The sequence below is a fragment of the Sorex araneus genome, chromosome 5 (genome assembly GCF_027595985.1).
Source record: "Sorex araneus isolate mSorAra2 chromosome 5, mSorAra2.pri, whole genome shotgun sequence".
In the NCBI taxonomy this organism is placed as follows: Eukaryota; Metazoa; Chordata; class Mammalia; order Eulipotyphla; family Soricidae; genus Sorex; species Sorex araneus.
This window is the reverse complement of record NC_073306.1, coordinates 79,546,520-79,557,350: the sequence shown is the minus strand read 5'-3', so window position 1 is coordinate 79,557,350 and position 10,831 is coordinate 79,546,520. Positions and strand designations below refer to the sequence as shown.

General features: G+C 52.6%; 1 protein-coding gene across 1 annotated transcript; it reads left to right on the top strand.

The window, feature by feature from the left end:
* Window positions 1-3,443: 3,443 nt before the first annotated feature.
* Window positions 3,444-9,916, top strand: BARHL2 (BarH like homeobox 2). The gene is made up of 3 exons (XM_004603293.2): window positions 3,444-4,850; window positions 6,849-7,074; window positions 8,830-9,916. The coding sequence occupies exons 1-3, from the start codon at window positions 4,226-4,228 to the stop codon at window positions 9,140-9,142; spliced, it is 1,164 nt and encodes a 387-aa protein (XP_004603350.1). The 5' UTR covers window positions 3,444-4,225; the 3' UTR covers window positions 9,143-9,916.
* The last annotated feature ends 915 nt before the right edge of the window (window positions 9,917-10,831 follow it).

Genomic DNA, 10,831 nt, shown 5'->3' with positions numbered 1-10,831 from the left:
AGTACAAAAAGTTGTTTTAAGCATTCCAGTGTTGAACTATTTCTGTGGTGCAAATGTAGCATTTAAGGACTGAAATGACCTTTGGAGCAAGAAAGAAAAATTTTTTTTTAGTATCCGCAAATGACGTTTTGTGAAAAAATTCAGATATCTTTCAAGGATTTAAAAAGTTTTCTTCCTTTATTCATCTTTTATTTTTTAAGCAAAGACATGAAAATGGGGGTAATTTTCCAATATATGTCTGTTTAAGACTATATATGTGTATATATACACGCATATACATTTATATGTATATACATACATACACACACATAAAAACACCCAGTGTGAAAATCTGACATTCAGCCCAATTCATGTATTTCCTTGTGTACAGATAGGAGAGTTTTTAAGTATTAATATGAATTCTATTCTATTTAATAACATTTTTAAATGAAAGGTTATGCTTGATCCCATAGAAAATGCAGGACTTCTAGGATGTATACATTGTAGTACTCTCAGAGTGGGTGGGAGGACTAATGGCAAAAAAAAAAAAAAAACCTGAGAAAAGTTAAGAAACAGAATCCAGTGCCGAAGTATTTATTTTTCATTAAGTTTTCAGTCTAGTTTTTTGAGCCCCACGTTTAGATCTTCAGACCAGTGCTAGCATTTCCTCCCTGATAGAGACCAAAAGATAGGAGGCTTGATAAAAGTCAAGGTCATGCTTTACCCTCACAATTGTTACTTGGAAAAGCTGATCTCCTAACAGCCCAAAGAAATCCTCTATGATCTTAACCTTTTAAAAAGGAAATACGATGGGGCTTTTTTTTTTTTCTTCCCTCAGAAGAGGTCTACTGGGTTTCCCTTTGCTCTGCTTTAGAGTTTTCAAATAAGGAATATCACTCCTGCCTGACATTTTCACCTTCCTTTCTTTTTAGATGTTGTTCCCACACCCCTCCCCCCATAGGATCATATTTTTGTCTCCCCTGCTAATGTTGTAAATTATTGCAAGCAAAAGCCGTTGCAGAACCGACCAACACAAGCTGTGCCATCAAGCTTTTGAGTTCTTGAGTCATTTCAGGTGTCTGAACAAAACAAAAACAGGCTTAAATGAATTATTTATCAAGGTCGAGAATAATTGATTTGTGGAGTGTTGTCAGTTCAGGATCTTAAATTTGTTTTCTCTCCCTTCCCACCTCCTGCCCGCGAAGAGGCAGAGAGGGGATTGTATGCTGGAGCATGAAGTCCAAGTCCGGGAAGGAAACGCATCTCCTTTAGGAAGCTGAGAACTGATTTCAAAATGAGAAGAACCCAAATTGATACTTGAAGGCAGAGGAATAAGAACATCGACCTACAGTGCCAGCAGCTCCAGCTCCTTTACCACGGAGACCCACTGAGCCAAGGATGCGAGTTATTGCGCGTTAGGGCCGGACCTTGGCCATTGACTAGGTCATATGTCCCCGAAAGCCCAAGGCCCTGGGGTCTGGAATCCTTGGTCCTAAGGTTGAGGCCTGGCCCCTAGGCTCCTAAGAGGGTAGCCCCAGTCGGGGCGCAGTTCCAACTTCAGGCCCCGATCAGGTGCCCCTGCGGCTTCTAGGCTCGGGCACTTTGCGCTCTCCCGGCTGGGACTCCGCAGCCGGCGCTGCAGCTCGCCCCGCGCGCCGCCTCGGCCAGTCAACCCCGGCTCTTTTGTCAAACTCCTCGGTTTGCTCAGAAAAACGGCAGCGTCAGATTGTACATTTCATTTTCCCGCGGGGCTTTTTCCTTTCCCTAGACTTCCCTGCGAGATGGTCCCGTAAGGGGGCGGGGGAAACCGGCATGAAATAGCCCCACGCACCCTAGAAATAGCGTGGGCTCTTTATTTCTGGAACAAGCACGCCAGTATCCCCCAGGAAAAAGCTGGGAAGATGAGCCTCCCACCTACTCTTTAGGGCCCGGGGGCTCACACAGCAGCTGCTCAGGCCCCAAGCTGGATCTTGCCCCAAGAGGACGGTCTTGGGCTTCCTTACCCCCACCCCCACCCCGCGCCTTTTCTTACCCCCTCCTCAATGGGGGAAAATAAAAGCTGTTCCGCAAGAAGAGATCCTCGGAGCTGCAAACTCAACCCCAGAGTTGGGCCCAGCCCTAGGAGACGTGAAAGGCCATTTTCTACTACCACCGTGCACCAAAGTCACGAAAGCGATGCCAGCCACTCAGATTCATAGGGCTCTTAAAATGGTAATTTGGAGTAAAATGTAACTCAAAGAACTTTGAATCATTCATTAGCACCTTATAATTACTCTGCTAATTAGGTTGACACGGCACTTAATCAGGAGTAATACGCCGTCTTGTCACTGGCACTTCCCATTACTCTGACATTCAACAAGAGACAGGTTGGAGACGTCCGGGAGAAAATAATGCAAGTTGATGCCCTCTGACGAGGCGTCGCAGCCACGTCTTTCTCCAGGTCCCAAGTGCACCCACAGCAGTGACAGTCTCCTTTCTAAGGGTGGGGAGGAGAGAGAGAGAGAGAGAGAGAGAGAGAGAGAGAGAGAGAGAGAGAGAGAGAGAGAGAGAGAGAGAGAGAGAGAAAGAGAGAGAGAGAGAGCTGCATCCACCCCCCCCCCCCAGTCCCAGGCCAGCGAAAGGGAACCGTGGCCAGTGGAGAACACGGCGTCTCGCTCGACTTGGGACACTCTTTGTCCGGCTTGGAAGAAAGAGTCAGCTCAAGCATTCCTTCCAGCACCGGCTCTGATTAGATCCGCTCGGGCAACGGGTTTTGTGCATCAGGACCTTCCAGCCACGGTGCAAGCGGACCCCATTTCGTCCCTTCCCAGGTGCGGGCCGCTTAGGTGGGTCTGGGCAATTCGGGGGTGGCGTGTGTGTGTGAGAAATCAGAGCACTAAATCTGCTGGCCCCAGAGTACTGGCTGCTGGAGTTGACACGCTCTCCAGGGCTTTCCTTCGGGGTTTTCCCTCTGCTCCCAGTGTCCCCGGACTATTCAAGCGCAGGAGTCTAAAGGTAAGTCAAGAAAATTCCTTTCCCCCTCCTGTCCTCTTTCCCTCCTTCTTCGGACTTCGTAAATGAACGCCAGATCGTTATCGCCCATTTGCGTGTTCTTCCCACGCCCCTCCCCCGGCGCAAGTGGTTCGCTCCTCTAGTCTTCCTCGGCTCGCGTCCCTCTCTGGCTTTGCCCCTCGCGCGTGATTGTGCACACCCGGACCGACGCAGGCGCTAGGTATTGGGCTTTGGGTTGCAGGCAAAGGGACCAGCGAGTTCTCAAAAGAGCAGCGAAGCCGGAGCCGCGCTCGCTGACGGGTTGCAGAGCCGCGCACCGATTGGCTCCGGGCACGTCGGCGTCGTTCGTTCGTGCGGCCGCGGCCAATGGGGGCGCAGGACCCGGCGCGCGGCCTGGGCGGCTGGGGCGCGGGCCCGGCGCGGCGCGGGGAGCAGCGGCAGTGGCCGTGACGTCACGGGAGGGGGTCGGCGCCGCCCGCAAGAAGCCGGATTACAAGCGATCGCGCCCGGCTGCGGCCGGAGTCGCTCGGCGCCTCGTCTCCGCCGTCTGCTCCGCCTGCACCTGCTTCTTCTTTTCCACCACCTCCTCCTCCTCCTCCTCTTCTTTCTCCTCTTTCTAGTGTCACCGCGACCGCGGTGGCGGCGTCTGAGCCACAACTTTCCCAGAAAGTTCAGAAACTAGGCTGTGGGGTGACCGAGTGGCGCGCGGCAGATACCTCGAGGAGTCACCCGGGAGCTCCGAAGGTGCGCGGCCACCCGGGCTCCGCGGACGTCTCTAGCTGCCACGTCCGCCGCCGCAGCTGCAGCTGGGTGCCAGGCTGTGGGCAGATCCCGGCGGCGGCGGTGGCGTCGGGGCCCCCTTTTGCCGCCTGCACCTTCGCCTGGGTCCCCAGAGCAGTCACCGCCGCCCCACGTGCGAGGTCGTTCTCGGAGCTTACGCTCGGTGTTGCCAACAATTTTTTTTCTGGCTTCCCCTCCCATCCCCCGGCCTTTCTTCCTCCCCACCCCTACTTTTTTTTCTATAAGGAAACAAAAAGAAAAAGGAAAAGAGAAAAGTTGTGTCGAACGTGCCCACCGATTGCCACCTCCCGATAATCCCTCCTAGCCTCCCGCCCCACTTTATTTGTGGTTTTGTATTTTTTTTTTTTTAACGCGGCGACAACCTTGCCGAGTGTTTTGTTTTGTTTTACGATCGGTAGCTTCCTTTGCTTGGGCTGGCTGCTGAGCGGCGGAGTGGCGTGGACCTCATGTAGAAATGACAACAATGGAAGGGGCCAGCGGGTCGAGTTTTGGAATAGACACGATTTTGTCCAGTGCCAGTTCGGGCAGCCCCGGCATGATGAATGGAGATTTCCGCCCGCTCGGCGAGCCCAGGACCGCGGATTTTAGGAGTCAGGCCACTCCGTCGCCCTGCTCAGAGATTGATACCGTAGGAACTGCGCCTTCTTCTCCCATCTCGGTCACCATGGAGCCCCCGGAGCCGCCTCTGGTCGCAGATGGGCCCCAGCATCACCACCACCTCCACCACGGCCCGCAGCCACCGCCGTGCGCCGCGGCCCCCACGCAAAGTTTGCAGCCTTCGCCCCAACAGCAACCGCCGCCGTCGGCGCCCCAGCCGCCTCCGGCGGCCCAGCAGCTCGGCTCGGCCGCCTCAGCCCCCAGGACTTCCACCTCTTCTTTTTTAATCAAGGACATCTTGGGCGACTGCAAACCTCTGGCGGCGTGTGCACCCTACAGCACCAGCGTCTCCTCTCCACACCCCACCCCGAAGCAAGAGAGCAACGCAGCGCACGAGAGCTTCAGGCCCAAGCTCGAGCAGGAGGAAGGTAAAACCAAACTTGACAAGCGGGAAGATGCCCAGGGCGACATCAAATGCCACGGTGAGTCTCACGCCGAGGCCGGCTTCCTTATCTAGCATCCCCCGCCTCGGGTTTCCCGTCTCCCCCCCATCCCCACCCCCTTTTCCCCCAGCAGGCGCTCGAGATTCTCAGCCGGAGTGATGCCCCGGAGCTTCCCTGGCGATGGTTCTGCCGTCCAAAGCTACAGTGTGGAGGGAGTGTGGAGTGGGGATTCATCCCAAGTTCTTTTTATTGTCTATTTCTACCGCTCAACCCTCACCGTCATTCAGCACCTTCCTTTATTTCACTCAGTTTTAATCGGTTAGGAAGGGGATGGCGGTGCTCCTACAGGGGAATCCGTTACTCAGTTCTAGGACAGAACTTGAGAAATTTTTTTTCTGTCTGAGACCTAGAGAAGTAGCACTGGGGGGAGTGGGAGAGAAAACTGGCTTAGCTATCAAGCGTGGTGGTGGCAGTAATGGTGGTGATGGTGGTGTGTGAGTGTGTGTGTGTGGGGGGTGTCACAATGTGGTGTTTATTCTTTAATGTGAATTATTTCATGCCATCTTCCCCACCACCACCACCACAGGAATGCCAAATACCATCACAGGAATGCTCAGATTTAATGAATGAAAATTTTCAGAGTGGATGAACAAACCAACTTTAAGAAAATCATGATTAATCCAAGAAAGTCCGTATTCACAATCAGTTTCTTTAAACATCCTGTTTATCTCATGTGAACATCCACATTGTAGTAGGATTTTTGGCTCCTTAGTCATAAGTGGGAGGTAGCATTTGTGAAAGTAAAATTTTGGGAGATAAAATTGTTCTATTTTGTAGAAATGAGAAGGTGGCAGTTGAAATTATCCTTTAACTCTTTTTCCATTTTTCCTTTGGAGAATTTCATAAGAATTGTTCTTCTCTTTGCATGGTAAAACAATTTTAATGTACAGGAGAATCTTTCCCCCTTTACTGATAAGCTTATTATTATCATTATTATTACTACTTTGATTAATATTTGCCATCTCTGGGAAAGATGTGTGCTGTCTGGAAGGTAGGATATTGGCACCTCATTTTACTATTATAGCATTAGCATAATAGCGCCCAAAACAGATGTACAGTCTGGGCTGGCGATTTTTTTGTGCACCAACCTCCCCAGTGGGTCAATTAGAGAGATTATTGTTCTTCCTGCAGGGAAGATCAAGGAGCAGAGCAAAAACGGGTACAAACAGAGAGGGATTGACATATCGATTTCCCAGCATTTCAGGGAAAAACCAAAGTTGACAAATAGAATCCGGAAATCTCTGGGCTGTCACCTGAATGGACTCAGTGATTCTGAGCTCAGCTCAGCGTCTGGACGATATCTTCTTTCTGAAGATTTGAAAGACCTTATGCAAGGAACTGCAGAGAGCTTGACTCCAATATTCCCCAAGTGCATCCAAAAAGAGAAACCAAATACCTGTGGTTTTCGGCAAACAAAAATAAAATAAAAATTGTGCCTCCCCCCACCCTCCACACACACACTCCAAAAAAAGAAAGAAAGAAAGAAAAGAGCACAAAGATCTTTTAAGAATTCCCCAGTCAGAGAAAACAGAATGAAAACAATCAAGCAAACTGGGCAGGATTTCTCCCCAGTTAAGGAAACAAGAACAAAAGGACCCTTTATTTCAAGTACTTATCCCCCTTTTTAACTTCTAATGCTAAGATGATCAGAGAAACCTTTTAAGAATCCTTTTGGGAACTGTGGAGGAGACCCACACTCACCAGTAAGAATTTGGCCCTCTTCCTCCATACTAATGTCGTAGTCGAACTCTCTCTCTCTCTCTCTCTCTCTCTCTCTCTCTCTCTCTCTCTCTCTCTCTCTCTCTCTCTCTCTCTCTCTCTCTCTCTGTAGGAGGGCAGCAGAATGAAGCCCCTACCCCCTGCCCCCAGTCCCAGTGCAGTGGCTGGTTTGGGATTGTGGAATTGTCTGTGCAAAGAAGACAGCCACCTCTCCCCATCCCAGACTCACTTATGGCTGTGTCTGGGTTTCTATTGTAGGAACAAAGGAAGAAGGCGACCGGGAGATTACGAGTAGCCGAGAGAGTCCCCCAGTGAGGGCCAAAAAGCCTCGAAAAGCCCGCACAGCTTTCTCTGACCACCAACTTAATCAGCTGGAAAGGAGCTTTGAGCGGCAGAAGTACCTGAGTGTGCAGGACCGCATGGACCTGGCGGCTGCGCTCAACCTCACTGACACCCAGGTCAAGACCTGGTACCAAAACCGCAGGTAAGGGGGATGAGAACGGGGGTGGGGGTGCAGGGGGAGAGCTGCAGTTACCTGGCCTCTCACCTACGTTCTTCTCTCTGTGACTGGAATCAGAGGGCATAGGGTGGGTGCTGGGAGCTGCCCTCTGAGCAGGGATTAGCCACACCCCCACGAAGAGAAGAACCTGGGGACAGTGTTGCACTTCTGAGTTTCTTCAGAGACTACTTTCCCCCTTAAACCCAAGTAGCAAAATTCCACTCTTTTTTCCCCCAAATCAATCAAGCCACCCACACCTTCTCAGATTGAGACATCCGTGCAGCTGACACTTATGCCCCTAGAGTCTAGGAAGTACACCCCATGGGCCTGCCCCAGGCTGGTTTGGAATGTCTAGCCAGCCAGCCAGCCTGGCCCTTTCATACATAGTCTGCAGAGCTGCCCCAGCAACCCGCTTAGATGGCCTTCCGGTGGCCTTCCAGGCAGTGGGGAGAGGCCGGTTGGCAGCCCAAGATTCCAGCTGGAGGATCAGGCAGCTGGCCAATGGTCAGGCCTGGGAGATATGTCCCCTGTGAGGGCCACCTCACATTCAGCCTTGAATGCTGCTTTGCCTGAAAGAAAATTAAGAAAGGAACTGGTAATACTTACAGACCCCTGAACTATAAAGCCAAACAGACATTGGAAGCCGAGATTATGCTGTTTGCGGGCTTGGTGGTTGTCTCCCCGTCTCCATGTTCTCTTCCCCTCCACTGGTCTCGTTTGTGTTTTAATCATCCATAAGTGCAGTTGGAAATGCCCATTCAGTTGTCATCTTTACCATAATTTTCTGTCTCATTACATACGGCTTCGGCCACCCTAATTCTGTCGGAAAACATTAGTGTCATTTGTAGCCAATTTAAAACGGACGACATGTTTATTAATTTGGCTGGAGCTGTTGCATGAAGGCCCACCAGCCCTGGGTCCTTGGCGAGGGAATTGAGCACACAGTCACTCCTCCCTTTCTGGAGGGTGTATGGGGGACTGGGGGGAGGTGGCCAGGAAAAGCTGATCACAGGTTTTAATTGTTACGATCTCCCAGAGGAGAAAATATCTTGAAAAGCAATTCCACCCCCCCCCCAATGGCCCCGAGGTACTGTCCCCTTGGGAGAGCTCTCCCTCCAACAGATTCCATTCTGCAACCTCCACACAGGCCTTCTGTAAGCCCTGCTGCCTGGGGTCTGCTCCGCCAGGCCTGTGCCTCTCAGCCTTGGGGACTGAGAGGGATTGGGGCCAGATGCCCCACGACCCCCGTGTCCCTTTGTTTCAGGTTTCTTCTCACTGGGCCTGCAGGAAGGAGGAGGGCAGAGAGCAGGCACTGGAATTGACTTGGAGGTGGGGGGCTCCTCAGGGACACAGTCCGAGAAGAAATTAGAGGAGGGAGCATCTAGAGTGGCCTAGGTTGGCTTCCTGGAAAGTTTTAGGAAGTAGCCTAAGGAAGGGGAACAGCAGATCAGGGGCAGGAAGAGGGGTCAAATCTGGCCAGGTTACATTTGAGTGAGGTCTCAGGTGTCCAGGGTGTCACTGACAAAACTGACTCTATTTAGGGCTTTGTGTGAGCAAGGCTGGGGGCAGGGGGTGGGGGTAGGCTGTGAATTAAGGATAGAGCTCTTTGGGCCCTTGAGATCCCCGGGCAGGAAGAGAAGGCGAAAAGGCCGAGAAGAAGGGGTTGGGGCAGGTGTCCCAACGGCAGGCGCCCCTACGGCAGCCAGCGTCGCGCATACCTGTGTATTTCCTCCCCCCCAGGACCAAGTGGAAGCGGCAGACGGCGGTGGGCCTGGAGCTGCTGGCCGAGGCTGGGAACTACTCGGCCCTGCAGAGGATGTTTCCGTCGCCGTATTTCTACCACCCGAGCCTGCTGGGCAGCATGGACAGCACCACGGCGGCTGCCGCGGCCGCGGCCATGTACAGCAGCATGTACCGGACTCCGCCGGCGCCCCACCCCCAGCTACAGCGGCCCCTGGTGCCCCGCGTGCTCATCCACGGCCTGGGCCCGGGGGGACAGCCGGCCCTGAATCCCTTGTCCAATCCCATCCCGGGCACCCCGCACCCCCGGTGAGGAACGAGCCGCCCAGCGTCGCCCCTCCCCCGCCCCGCTGCCCCCGGCCCAGCCCGGACAGCCGCCCGCCCCTCCTGTCCCGCAGCCGGGCCGTCGGAAGCACCGACGCGGGAGGCAGAGAAATGCAAGAAGAAGACGCCCATCCCCAGGCGGTGGGCACCCCCCAAAGGAGCCCGCCCTCTGTTCGCCCACTCCCCAAACCCTCAGAGACAGGACTGCAAAGCCCCCCCAACTGCAGCGTGACTGGCGAGAACGCTGACCCCACACAAAGTGCGACCAGTAAGTGAACACACCCACACACACAAAACCTCAAGTTCTTTTACGCTGTGACTTAAAGGACACGCAGGAAGGGGGCGGAGGGAGGGGCAGGAGGGAAGGAAGAAGGCGCAGAGAGGACAGCGCCCCGCGGAGAGAAGGGTCTGGGGACCCACAGTCTCTACTTTGGAGGCGCAGGGCATGACTGTGGACATTGTCTCCCCCAGAGAAAAGAGGAGGGTAACCGAGAACTTTGCACTGATTTCTTATGACCTTTTTTTTTTCTTTTGGAAAAGTGGCATGCTCCATAATATGAAAAAAAATGTACATTTGAAAGACAGAATGATAAGTGATATATCATATTTATTATATGTTGTCCAAAAAAAGAGTCACTTATATACGTTAGTAAAACATGATTTTTCTTTCCATGTCCTTTTTGATTCAGTCAAATAAATGCTTAGACAAAAATATAGATTTTTTTGTGATTGAAAATTACAAAAATAAAGTTTATCTTTTTTTAAACAAGCGGTGAAATCAAAGGGAGCTGATTTTACTAAAGCAGAATGTGCTGTGATTCTCTGATGGCATGCATGACATGGTTTGGGGAAGAAAAAAACTGTCCTCCCGGAATGTTCGAAGGTACAGAATCTGTGAAGCCGTGGGCTTGACCTGTGGACCCAGAGCTCCCAGTGGTCATGTATTTGGTATCAACGTGAATTTCCTGCTCTCTGAAAGAGCTTGGTTTCCCAGCAGCGCCAGCCTCGGGAGAGTGCTAGGAGGCTGTCGGAGCCGGCGAAGCGGCCGGCCAACGTTCTGCCATCTCTGCCTACCGGCGGCCCCAGCTGAGCCTGCGCTGCCGCCCCGCTCCTGCTCCTCCAGCTCCTTCTTCTCCGTCAGCTCCCAGACCGGGAGGGTCGGGAGCGCAGGTCGGTGGCGGGCCTGCGGCGGCTGCTGCTGCTGCGGGAGGGTGCCAGGGCCTCGCAGCTGTTCTGCTGCTGACGCTTCGGGCCGGGCAGAGAGCTGGAGGCCGCAGGGCACGCAATTAGGACCCGCTCCCGAGGGACTCGGTTCGGCCTAGTTAAGCAACATTCGCCGGGACTTTGATCCTTGTCTTTCTCATTCTCCCATGGGTGTTCAGCCCCCAGCCCAGGTGGGACCTCATAATCTGTGCTGGAGTGGGAAAGTAGAGGCGTCCTTCTCCGGGTTCCTGTATGGGATTGGGACCCCAGAATAAGATTGGGACATGGAGGACTTGCTTCATTCAGTAGGAGTGTGTGTTAATATTCTTAGCATCCTAGCAAAACAAGATCCTCACAAGGTTAGTACTCAGGACTATGCCAAAAAGCAACAGAATGAAGGCTACAATCTCTGCCTGGATGGAGGTCACTTCCTAAGGAGCCAGAGAGTCAGATGGACCCCCTACTGGGCTCATCC